This window comes from Delphinus delphis, chromosome 16, assembly GCF_949987515.2.
Source record: "Delphinus delphis chromosome 16, mDelDel1.2, whole genome shotgun sequence".
NCBI lineage: Eukaryota > Metazoa > Chordata > Mammalia > Artiodactyla > Delphinidae > Delphinus > Delphinus delphis.
The window spans coordinates 61,607,561-61,620,527 of NC_082698.1; the positions used below are offsets into that span (position 1 = coordinate 61,607,561).

A 12,967-nucleotide genomic window follows, 5' to 3' on the forward strand; every position below is an offset into this window, starting at 1 on the left:
GCCCTGGTCACCCTGCCTGGGCTAAGGTGCTCTGTGAATGACCAGCCTGCATCCCAGGAGGACCTGACCTGGCATCCAGCTGGCAGAGGCCGTGGGAACTCACCGCTGAGCAGGTGTGGTACCCAGTGCCGAAGTCAAAGCGGCATTGCTCGTCCATTGAGTAGTCAATGCCAGGCAGCTCCGGGGGCCGGGGCCAGGCAGGTGCAAAGGGATCATCAAGGAGGCAGTCATAGGAGCTGCCGGCAGAGGCAGGGAGGTAAGCAGGGTGGGGACAGGAATTCCCAAGCTCTCCCTTCCCAGAGGAGGGGGTGTTAACCAAGCAAGGAAGGCCTGCAGGAATCTGCCTCCGCTGCCCTGTGCCAGGAGCTGTGCTGTCCAGGGAGGACAGGCTGCCCTCCCCTCGCTTCCACCCACGACCATGTCTGGGAGCTCCAGGGCAAGGGGACCCAGGACTGCGGTTAGGCACTCAGCTTGTGGTTTTCTTACGGGGCCTGTTTTGCCCGCATTACAGAGACACATCATGGCCCAGATGAAGGGTTGGCTCGTGGACAATTTGAGGGCTCACTGCACTGAGAGAAGAAGACAAGTCAGCCCGCCATGCAGGACGTACACTGGGCGCTGGCCGGCTGCTGCGTGAGGTTAGAGACAGTATCTCTGCCGGCACCCATCCCGCCCAAATCCACTCTGCGCCCATTCTCGGCCTTGAGCTCCTGAGTCCAATGCTTGTCCTGGGCCTCCATGTCCCCGGAGCCCCAGAAGCTGACCGGCAAACCCAGAATTGAGCATGTGTCAGGAGTAGGATGGTGTTAGGAGGGGAGATGACTTGGGGGAGATGGAGTGGCAGGCCGCTTGCTCCCCATCCGGGCCCAGAGGGTGGAGGTGACCTACGGGAGGTAGCGGCTGAGTTCCAGCTTGCTGCAGTGGGACCAGTGGAAGCGGTGGAAGGCAGCCTGCACCAGGGGCGCCATGACGCTGCCCAGGCTGGTCTCATCTGCGCAGCCGTTCCCCTGACCATCGTGCTCCATGCCGAGCCTGGAGGGTGGGGGAGGACAGAGGGGAGCCCTCAGTCATGCCCAGGGAGCCCACCCCTGGGGAGATGAGCAGGCGGGCCTGAGACCCTGCCCTGACCAGGCTTCAGACTGTGACTTCTGGCCTCAGTTTCCCCACCATGCAGTGGAGAGGGCCACCCCTCTGGATGGAAGCTGAGACCCCACCTGGCCCCCCAGTGGGCCTGGACTCATTCTGCCCTCCTGACCCCTCCTCAAACCCTACCCACATCCTCACAGTTTCCGAGGTCAGCTCCAGCTCCACTCTGGCCTCAGGACACCTTTCCTGGCCGCGCTCCCTGTGGGCCGCCCTCCCACAGCAGGGAATGCCTGTACCACCGTTAAGAACTCACACGCCATGCACTGTCTTCCCTCCAGACCCAAGGTCTCACGTGCAAGGACCAGTTTCATTCTGTTCAGTTCGACCTCCCTTACTGCGCCCTCCCTGGGTGCCAGCCTCCTTCGCTTCTCCTAGACCCCGCGGTACCCAGCACAGAGCTTTGTGTGTGGTACCTACCTGCCGTGATGATAGTTTGAATGTAAAAGTTTGCTCTTTCTAGTTAACACCAAAGCCCAAAGGTTCTAAATTCTTAAACACTCCCAGGAGTCTGCATTTGGCCTTGACCACTAGACAGACACATGGGCCTCTAAGCTTGACCTTGTCTCTCCATAGGGAGGGGCTCTGTGAGTGAAGAGTGGACACGCCCTGCCCCCCCACATACAGGAAGACAAACTCCTGGCTCCAGGATATGTGGAAACATTGGCTGCCGGGGCAGGAAGGGACCTCAGAGGTTCCCCTGGTGTCAGCCTCCGTGTTGCAGATGAGGAAACGGAGGCCCCAGAGAGGAGGTGCTACCCACCCAGTGAGCGGCAGGGCTGGGATGAAATCGCAGGGGCAGGCAGATGCAGAGAGGGGCATGGCCAACCACAGATGGCAGGCTCGCCCTCGGGACTGGCCCACTGCTCTCATTCCCATGTCCTTCCAGCTGCAGAAAACAGCCCTCACTCTGTGTGTGGGCTGGGGGCGGGCAAGCTGGGGGCGGGTCCCGTAGCTCTGCCCTTGTGGACAGACAAGGCCAGGAGACGTGATTGTGACAGGTATATGTCACCACCAGACACTGGATGGTGGATTATTTGTTTTCTCCCAGCACGTAGCTTCTTGCATGCTTTTCTGTCCCATTCTCCACTGCAGCCCTATTTCTAGAACAGGGCCTGGCACACCTCAGGCGCTCAAGAAATACTGGTTGAATGAATGAATGAACATGCTCTAAACCAAATCCGGGCCCGAGGATCACACAAGCCCGCCACCCGCTTGGCCCGAGGCCTGGGTCTAAGTGCCCCTGTTTATGATGGACTCAGGCCAGGGCTCCATCGCGGAGCACTGGGAGGGCCTTGAGGTGTGGCTGAGATGGAGGGATAGAGGCCACCCAGAGAGCAGAGCACTGCCTATAAGGCGACACTGCTACTGGCCTGCCAGAGGCAGGGCCACATCTGGTCTCCCAAGGCCCTGGATTTGGGGCTGGGCCCAAGGCAGGGCCAGAATTGCTGTCTGGGCCCCAGGGCTCCATCCCCGTCGGGGCAGCTCCTCTGGCATCTCCCTGGACACTAGGAAGGGAGTCCCAACTGGGGCGAAGCCTCCCACACCCGCAGACCTCCGCAGAGCTCAAGGCACCGCTCGCCCCTCAGTGCCACTTACACGTGGCCGGTCTCGTGGGCCACCACGAAGGCCGAGGAGAAGCCGTCTTCGTGGTTAAGGGCACAGCTTCTCAGGGGGTGGCACATGCCAGTAACAGGTGCATACCCTGCCAGGGAAAGAGGGCAGAGAGAGAGGTCACGTGCAGGTGAGGTAGGACTCGACGAGGTCTGTGCCGAGCCAGCCACCGCAGGGGCGTCCAGACCTGGTCACCACCGGAGGGTCCCTGGAGGAAGAAGGATCCTTCCAACGCGCCCCCCGTGTGTACGCACCCGCAGTACAGCTCCTGGGCCAAGCTGCCCCCACGTCCTAAGGCTTGCCGCCCTCCCTCCTGGCCTGCAGCTCTCTGTGCCTGTCGGCCCCAAGCCTGCATACAGCCGACTTCCGAGCTGCATCCCTCCAGACAGTCAGTCCGCTGGTGAGTCAACAAACAAGCTCCAAATGTGTGTACGCGGGGTAGCAGGTGGCACCGTGTTAGAGACTACGGGGAACACAGGCGCGAGCCCGCATCCCCCCAGCACACCCACACACCAGAGGGGCAGACGGCTTAGCGGGGAGATTAGGGGTCACGAGGTCAGCCTAGGTGTGGGCCTGCAGGGCCGGAGTTCAAGGAGCACAGAGGGGTGTGTGGGGTGGCTAGGGGGAAGGCCTCTGACCGCAGGGGTTGAGCGGGACCAGGGAATGACTTACGGTGGGGCCTAGAGCTGGGCCTGGAGGACAGGCGAGAGACTCTGGCGAGGTGGGGGGCGGGCAGGGGGGGGGAGGACACGGGCAAGGTGCAGACACAGCTGCGCAGGCTTCAGGAGCCGCGGGCAGTGCAGGGGGCCGGCACGTGGCACTGAGTAAGCAGCTTTGTGTGCGAGGCCCGTGATCTACGGGGGCTGCTTCCCCGCCTCCCCAGGGCCCGTAATCAGCTGGGAGGGCAGCCTGGGCTGAGGAAGACATCTGAGGAGGGGGAGATGGTAGACAGCGCTCCCTGCCTCGGGCTTTCAGCCAACCATGACCAGATAGCTATTCCCTGTCTTCGGAATTGCTGAAATCCTCTCTTATTTGAGATGGTTTTGGGGGTGTAACAAGAAGCTGTGGTGAGAAGGCTTCTTGGTTCCCGATTGTCCTGGAGGTCTGGATGTACTCTTCAGGGCATGCAAGTACACACGTGTATGTGTGTCTCTTTGCACATGTGTCTGTGTGTCTGCACGTGTGTCTGTGCACGAGTATGCATGTGTCTGTACACGCATGTGTCTGCGTGTAGGTGTGTAAATCTGTTTGTGTGCGTACAAGCCTGCCTTTGGGGCTTCAGGGATTCAGACAAGCAGCCCTTTTGGTAGAGGCTGCCTCTCTTCTAGCATCAAAGCAGAAAACACTACAAAGCCCTCAACCTGGAGCCTGGAGATACAGTCTGAGTCTCAGCTTTGTCTCCTCTCTGCTGTGAGGCCTAGGCAAGCCTCGTTGCCACTCTGTGCCTTGGTTTCCCCATACAGAAACCTGGGGGTGATCAAAGCTTCCTATGTCTGCAGAGCGCTTTCAGCCATCCTCTGTCACAGACATGGGATGCATCCCTCAGCCCTTTTAGCAGCCCGGGAATGGAGGAAGGCAAATACTACTATTTCTCCCATTCCACAGTTGGGAGAATCTCAGGAGATGAATGAGTTTGGATCACTAGGCTGGAGAGGCATGGATCTGCGGGTAGAGCAGGGCCATCCTTTCTGAAGTCCACACCAGCCCCGCCCTAGGTGCCCCACGGCCTGCAGTGAGGACAGAAGGATACAATGTGGGCAGAAGCATCTTGAAGATCACTGAGGTCTTCGAGCAGCCAGGCTCCGGGATGGTGATCACAGGGCTTAGGGCCTGACTCACAGCGACCTGCAGGCTCAACCAAGGCAGCAGGGACCAGGGCGGGGCCCCTTCACTTCCCCTGGCCCCCGAGAAACCATTCCAAAGCTCGCCTACCTGTCCGGCCAGGTCCTGTCTCCAAAGTCCCAAGGATCTCTTTGTTGCCAGAAGACCTGGCCCCAGAGACAGCCTTGGCCTCTGCCCTGCAGCTGCACACACCTGGCCACGGCAAATACAGTACCTTGCGTACCTGAGGGTCCAAAGTCCTGCCGGGTGAGGAAGACGACGTGGTCGTGGTGCTCCGCGTGGCCGGGGTCCTGGCGCTGCTGAGACTGCGCCCAGCGACACACCTGCTCCAGGCTGCGAGAAGGGTTCCCACGCTCGATCAGGCTCAGGGACTGGGGGGCCAGAGAGCAGAGTGCCGGTCAGAGCCCACGGACTGCAGCAGGCACCCTGCCCTGTGCTCCCAGCAGCAGGGGACACGGAGGCCCGCAGAACGGCAGGGCCTGCCCCAAGGTCACTGCTGTCCCGGCTCCGGCTGCCACTGGCACACAGCCCCGTTCCGTTTTAGGGAACATTCCCATGCCAAGCCCTGTGCTGGGGCACCTGTCTGCTGAGAACTCACATTATTGCTAATTCCTCAAGTAACCCACAGGCAGGTGCTGTACTAAGCATCTCCTCTATGCAGTCACTGTCATTATCTCCACAACAGCCCCCAGAGGAGAGTTCTGTTTTTACTCCCGTATGGGGGAAAACAAGCAACAGAGCCCAGAACCCCCGGCCACAACCCTAGCAGGACTTGTCTCGGTCACTGGCCCCCCCTCTAAGCCCCACTTTCCCCACCGATTCATGGAGCAGGACCTCCAGCTGTAGGGGTTGAGGACTGTCCATTTACCCGACTGGAGGGAATTCATAAGTCCCCGCTTACCAACCCCAGATGCCTCCGCTAATGGTTTGGGGGTTCTAATTTTGGAAACAAAATGTTTCCTAGATGCTGTTATCCCTCCCCGATACCTGAGCTGGTCTGATGCTCTGGCCCCCCATCCCTTCTCCCTCAAACACTGCCTGTTGACACAGGGGTTTACCTGTCGGTAGCCAACCATGATCAAGCGGACAAGGGCGATGTTTATGTGGACCCCCAGGGACTCATCGTGGTAAATCTCATCCACCTTCAAGAAGAGATGAGCGTGTGGTGTTAGGGGAAGCAAGAGTCATTGAAGGCCCACCGCATGCCAGGTATCTGACACGCTACCCTACTTCACCCTTACCATGGCTTTACCTGGCACGCATTCCTATCCTCACATGAAGAAACTGAGGCAGAGGGAGGCAAGACGACCTGCCCAAGGACACACAGCTAACAAGATGCACAACTGGTTTTCAAATCCTGGCCCACCAAATTCCAACACTGAGCTCTTTCCACGAAGCCAAAGCATGAAGGGACCTGGTCTCAAACCCAACAACTCAGATGGAATCTTGTCTTTTTATATCTCTGAAGAGTCCTTCCAGAAATGTCACCCAGCTCAGGTCACTCATCCTCACAGCCCTGTGTACCTTTCCAATTGCCTCTGGACTCATCCGTGGGCTCTGCAGTGCCTGGGCCCCCCTCCAGGGCAAACCCAGGAGGAAAGGGCTCTAGGGCCTTGGACCAGCAGCATCCCCTGGGGCTCGTTAAAAACGCAGAGTCTTGGGCCCACCTCCTGAGTCCGAGTCTGAGTTAGAACAAGATCCCCAGTGATACTCAGGCACGGTCAAGTTTGAGGACAGGAGCGGTGCATTGGATTATTCCCTTCTCCCACAGGCTCAGGGACCTTTGGGGCGGTCATGGCACAGTTCATCGATGAAGGCAGCCCCCAGCCACTCCCCTGTTCAGGAAGTCCCGGAACTGTGTCCATAACAGATGGACACCACCTCTGCCTGCCCACCCCCAAGGACAGGCAGTTCACCCACTCCTGAAGATGCCTATCTCCTGAGTGGTCCCACTGGACAAGTCCATCTTCTTTGTTTTAAATAACTTTTATTCCTGGATATAAAATATTTCACTCTAAAAACTCTGAAAAATACCCCAAAAAAGTAAAAGAAAAAAGTCAGAGGCGATCAAGATGGCAGAATAGTAAGACGTGAAGCTCACCTCCTCCCACAAATACATCAAAAATACATCTACATGTGGAATGATTCTCATAGAATATCTACTGAACGCGGCAGAAGAGCTCAGAGCTCTGAAAGGGCCAGAAAATCTCCATGCAACTGGGTAGGACAAAAGAAAAAAGGAAAAAAAAAAAAAGGAATCAGAACAGGACCTGTGCCCCTAGGAGGGAGCTGTCAAAGAGGAAATGTTCCTGCACCTGGGGAGTCCCCTCACTGGTGGGGAGATCAGCAGGGACAGAGGGGGGCTTTGGAGCCTCGGAGGAGAACTCAGTGACAGGTCTGCAGCAGCTAGAATGGAAAGAAACCTGCACAGATGGTCAGGGCCATCGCTCTGCACTCCCCAGCCTGAGACACGTGGCCACCAGTGTGGACGGGGGCTGGGTGTGGAAGCTTGGGCTTCAGAGATCAGACCGGGGAGAGGACTGGGGTGGGCTGCGTGGGAACACCCTGAGGGCTGGAGTCTGGTGCGACCACAACTGTGGGTGTACACAGAGGAAGCCTGGGCCGCCTTAGAGGCCAAACGCCACTGTGTGGGCGGTGTGTGCGGGCAAGGGGAGGACCTGCTATTCCAGCGTTTTTCCCTGTGTGAGCTCTCAGGCAGCAGGACACTGCCTACACGGGCTCCAGGAGCGGTGGCGAGCTGCCTCTGCTCCCACGGCATGCTCCAAGTGTGCGCATGAGCTGCCACCACTGCCAATAACCCCATGACCAGGCACCAGCCGCTGCATCGGCACACCTGTATCAAGGGGATAACGGCCAGCACACGCTGAGGAAAGACGCAGCATGCATCCATACGAAAAACAGCCCTCGCGCCAAAAATATTAAACCCACACAAGCTACACAGGGACACTCCCACATATAAATAGCCCTCCGAGACCACAGTAGATAATTGTTTCTCCTAAACTCACAGAATTAAGAGAAATATAAGTAAAATGAAGAAGCAGAGGAACCACTCCCAGTTGAAAGACCAAGGGAATTCCCCTGAAAGAACAAACAATGAAACAGACCTCTTCACTCTAAGAGACACCGATTTCAAAAAGGAGATAATGGAAATACTGAAGGAATTAAGAAAGGCTATCGACAGAAATGCAGAGTACTGTAAAAAGGAACTAGAAACTATAAAGGGGAACCAGGAAAAATTAGAAAACTCATTTGCCGAGACAAAAAGGCAACTAAAGGCAATGAATAGCAGAATAAATTATGCAGAAGAATGAATAAGTGCCGTGGAAGATAGAACAATGGAAATCACCCAATCAGGATAGCAGACAGAAAGTCAAATGAAAAACAAATGAAAGCAATATAAGATATTATATGGGATAATATATTATAGGATAATATAAAGTGTGCCAATGGGATGATATAAAGTGTGCCTACGGGATAACATAAGGGAATAATATAAAGTGTGCCAATCTATGCATATGGGATATGCAATAATATCCTATGGGATAATATAATATCCTATGGGATAATATAATATCCTATGGGATATTATAAAGTGTGCCAATCTATGCATAATAGGGATTCCAGAAGGGGAAGAAAGACAAAAGGGGATTGAAAATGTATTTGAAGAAATTATGGCTGCAAACTTCCAAAACGTAAAGAAGTAAACAGATATCCAGGTACAGGAAGCACAGAGGGTCCCAAACAAGATAAAGCCAAACACACGTACACCAAGATGTATTATAATAAAAATGACAAAAGGTAAAGAGAGGGTTCTAAAGGCAGCAAGAGAAAAACAGAGTTAATTACAAGGGAACCCCCATAAGGGTATCAGCTGATTTCTCTACAGAAACATTGCAGGCCAGAAAAGAGTGGCATGATATTTTCAAAGTCCTGAAAGGGAAAAATCTGCAACCTAGGATACTCGACCCAGCAAGATTATCACTTAGAATAGAAGGAGAGTTAAAGTATTTCTCAGACAAGCAAAAACTAAAAGAATACAGAAATACAAAACCTACTCTGAAGGAAATGCTGAAAGGTCATCTCTAAATAGAAAAGAAGTAAGAATATATAGGAAAGAGAAAATCACAATTGGAAAGCAAATCACTTAAATAAGCCAGTCCACAGATTAAAAAAAGATCAAAGAATTTCTGTGAAAGTGATGATAACCACAGTGAACAGCAAAAGGATGAACGCAAAGATGTAAAAGGGCATCAAAATCATAAAAAGTAGGGGAGGAGAGTAAGCAAATGTAGATTTTTTTTCATTTCCTAGAATGTGTTTGAGTCTATATGATTACCAGTCTAAGGCAAGTAGAAACAGGATGGGGTTAACATACTTGAAAAGCAGGGTAACCACAAATCAAAAACATACAAGAGATTCACAAAAACCAAAAAGAAGAGAACATAAGCATAACACAAAAGAAAATCATCAAACAACAAAAGGAAATAGAAAAAGAAAGGGACAGAGAAGAAATATAAAATCAACAGGAAAACAAGGCTAAAATGGCAATAAATACATATCTATTAATAAGTACCTTAAATGTCAATGGACTAAATGCTCCAATCGAAAGACACAGAGTGGCAGATTGGATAAAATAAATAAATAAATAAATAAACAACAGCCTACAATATGTTACCTACAAAAGACCCACTTTAGGGCAAAGGACACACACAGATTGAAAGTGAGGGGATGGAAAAGGTTATTTCATGCAAACAGAAATGAAAAGAAAGTGGGGGGTCACAGTACTCATATCAGACAAAATAGACTTTAAAACACAGGCCATAAAGAAAGGTAAAGAAGGACACTATATAATGATAAAAGGATCAATACAAGAAGAGGATTTTACACTTGTCAACATTAATGCACCTAATGTAGGAGCACCCAAATAAATAAAACAAATACTAATAGACATAAAGGGGGAAACTGACAAGAATACAATAATAGTAGGAGACTTTAACACCACACTCACATCAATGGACAGATCTTCTAGACAATCAATAATGCAACAGAGATCCTAAATGATACAACAGAACAGTTAAGACTTAACTGATATTTTCAGGACGTTACATCCAAAATAACCAGAATACACATTCTTTTCAAGTGCACATGGAACATTCTCTAGGATTGACCATATACTAGGGCATAAAACAAGCCTCAACAAATTTAAGAATATAGAAATTATCTCAAGCATCTTTTCTGACCACAACAGCATGAAACTAGAAATCAACCACAAAAAAAGAAATGAGAAAAAAAAATTACATGGAAACTAAACAACATGCTACTAAAAAACCAATGGGCCAATGATGAAATCAAAGAGGAAATTAAAAAACACCTTGAGACAAACGACAATGAAAACACAACCATACAAAATCTATGGGATGCTGCAAAAGCAGTTCTTAGAGGGAAGTTCATAGCAACACAGGCCTTCCTCAAAAAACAAGAAAAATCTCAAACAACCTAACCTACCACTTAAAAGAATTAGAATGAGGGCTTCCCTGGTGGCGCAGTAGTTAAGAATCCACCTGCCAATGCAGGGGACACGGGTTCGAGCCCTGGTCTGGGAAGATCCCACATGCCACGGAGCAAATAAGCCCGGACACCACAACTACTAAGCCTGCACTCTAGAGCCCATAAGCCACAACTACTGAAGCCTGCACACCTAGAGTCCATGCTCCACAGCAAGAGAAGCCACCGTAATGAGAAAACTGCACACCGCAACAAAGAGTTTTTCCCCCCGCTCGCTGCAACTAGAGAAAGCCCATGCACAGCAACAAAGACCCAACTCAGCCCAAAATAAATAAATTTATTTAAAAAAAAAAAAAGAAATAGAAAGAGAAGAACAAACAAAACCTAAAGTCAGCAGAAGGAAGGAAATAATAAAGATCAGAGGGGAAATAAATAAAATAGATTTAAAAAACAATAGAGGGACTTCCCTGGTGGCACAGTGGTTAAGACTCCACGCTCCCAATGCAGGGGGCCCAGGTTTGATCCCTGGTCAGGAAACTAGATCCCACGTGCATGCCGCAACTAAGGAGCCCACGAGCCGCAACTAAGGAGCCTGAAAGCCACAACTAAGGAACCCACCTGCTGCAACTAAGACCCAGCACAACCAAATAAATAAATTAATTAAATTTTTTTTAAAAAATAGAAAAAAGTCAATAAAGCCAAGAGCTGGTTCTTTGAAAGGGTAAAGAAGACTGGCAAACCTCTGGTCAGGTTCACCAAGAAGAAAAGAGAGAGAACCCAAATAAATAAAATAAGAAATGAAAAAGGAGACATAACAATGAATACCACAGAAATACAAAAAACCCTAAGGGAATACTACAAAAATTTATATGCCAACAAATTTGACAACCTAGAAGAAATGGACAAGGATCTAGAAACATACAGCTCACCAAAACTGAATCAAGAAGAAACAGATAATTTGAACAGACCAATCACTAGAGCTGAAATAGAATCTGTAATTAAAAAATTCCCTACAGGGCTTCCCTGGTGGCGCAGTGGTTGAGAGTCTGCCTGCCGATGCAGGGGACACGGGTTCGTGCCCCGGTCCGGGAAGATCCCACATGCCACGGAGCGGCTGGGCCCATGAGCCATAGCCGCTGAGCCTGCACGTCCAGAGCCTGTGCTCTGCAGTGGGAGAGGCCACAACAGTGAGAGGCCCGCGTACCACAAAAAAAAAAAATTCCCTACAAATAGAAGTCCAGGACTAGATGGCTTCATAGGCGAATTCTACCAAACATACAAAAAAGAATTTATACTGATCCTTCTCAAACTCTTCCAAAAAATTGAAGAGGAGGGAACACACCCAAAGACATTCTATGAAGCCACCATCACCCTGATACCAAAACCACACAAAGACACCACCAAAAAAGAAAATCACAGGCCAATATCGTTGGTGAATACAGATGCAAAAAGTCTCAACAAAATATCAGCAAACCGAATCCAACAACACATAAAAATAATCACACACCACGACCAAGTGTGATTCATCCCAAGTTCACAAGGATGTTTCAACATATGTAAATCAGTCAATGTGATACGTCACATAAACAAAAGAAAAGATAAAAACCACATGATCATCTCAATAGATGCAGAAAAAGCATTTGACAAAATTCAACATCCATTTATGATAAAAATTCTTACCAAAGTGGCTACAGAGGGAACATATCTCAACATAATAAAAGCTATTTATGACAAACCCACAGCCAATATAATACTCAATGGTGACAAGATGATAGCCTTCCCACTAAAATCTGGAACAAGACAAGGATGCCCACTCTCACCTCTTCTGTTCAACATAGTATTGGAAATCCTAGCCACAGCAATCAGACAAGAAAAAGAAATAAAAGGTATCCAAATTGGAAGGGAAGAGGTAAAATTGTCATTATAGACAGATGATGTGATTCTATATTGAGACAACCCTAAAGACTCCACACAAAAACTACTAGAACTGATAAATGAATTCAGCAAGGTAGCAGGATACAAGATTAACATACAGAAATTGGTTCCATTTCTTTACACTAACAATGAAATATCAGAAAAGGAATGTAAAAAAACAATACCTTTCAAAATCACAACTCCCAAAATAAAATACTTAGGAATAAACCTGACCAAGGAGGTGAAAGACTTATATGCTGACAACTATAAATCATTAATAAAGGAAACTGAAGATGATTCAAAGAAATGGAAAGACATCCATGCTCTTGTATAGGAAGAATTAATATTGTTAAAATGTCCATACTAGCCAAAGCAATCTACAGATTTTTAATGCAATTCCTATCAAATTACACATGACATTTTTCATAGAACTAGAACAAATAATCCTAAAACTTATATGGAACCATAAAAGACTCAAAATTGCCAAAGCAATCCTGAAGAAAGAGAACAAAGCAGAAGGCATAACCCTCCCAGACTCCAGACAATACTGCAAAGCTACAGTAATCAAAACAGCATGGTATTGGCACAAAAACAGACATATGGATCAGTGGAACAGAACAGAGAACCCAGAAATAAACCCACACACCTATGGTCAATTAATCTTCAACAAAGGAGGCAAGAATATATACAATGGGAAAAAGAGTCTCTTCAGCAAGTGGAGTTGGGAAAGCTGGACAGCTGCATGTAAATCAATGAAGTTAGAACACACCCCCACACCATATACAAAAATAAACTCAAAATGGCTTAAAGATTTAAACATAAGACATGATGCCATAAAACTCCTAGAAGAGATCCTAGGCAAGACATTCTCTAACATAAATCATAGCAATGTTTTTCTTAGGTCAGTCTCCCCAGGCAATGCAAATAA

General features: G+C 49.6%; 1 protein-coding gene across 2 annotated transcripts in view; it reads right to left on the minus strand.

The window, feature by feature from the left end:
• The window catches only part of ADAMTS14 (ADAM metallopeptidase with thrombospondin type 1 motif 14), a 90,824-nt gene that overhangs the window by 25,021 nt on the left and 52,836 nt on the right, over positions 1 to 12,967 (minus strand). The window contains exons 5-9 of one of the 2 annotated variants that reach the window (XM_060033742.1): positions 5,658 to 5,741; positions 4,823 to 4,970; positions 2,743 to 2,848; positions 889 to 1,032; positions 104 to 236 (exon numbers count right to left, since the gene is read on the minus strand). In XM_060033742.1, coding sequence (XP_059889725.1) covers positions 104 to 236; positions 889 to 1,032; positions 2,743 to 2,848; positions 4,823 to 4,970; positions 5,658 to 5,741 — 615 coding nt within the window. Of the gene's footprint in view, positions 1 to 103; positions 237 to 888; positions 1,033 to 2,742; positions 2,849 to 4,813; positions 4,971 to 5,657; positions 5,742 to 12,967 lie in introns of both variants that reach the window. The other variant, XM_060033741.1, reaches the window with a different exon arrangement.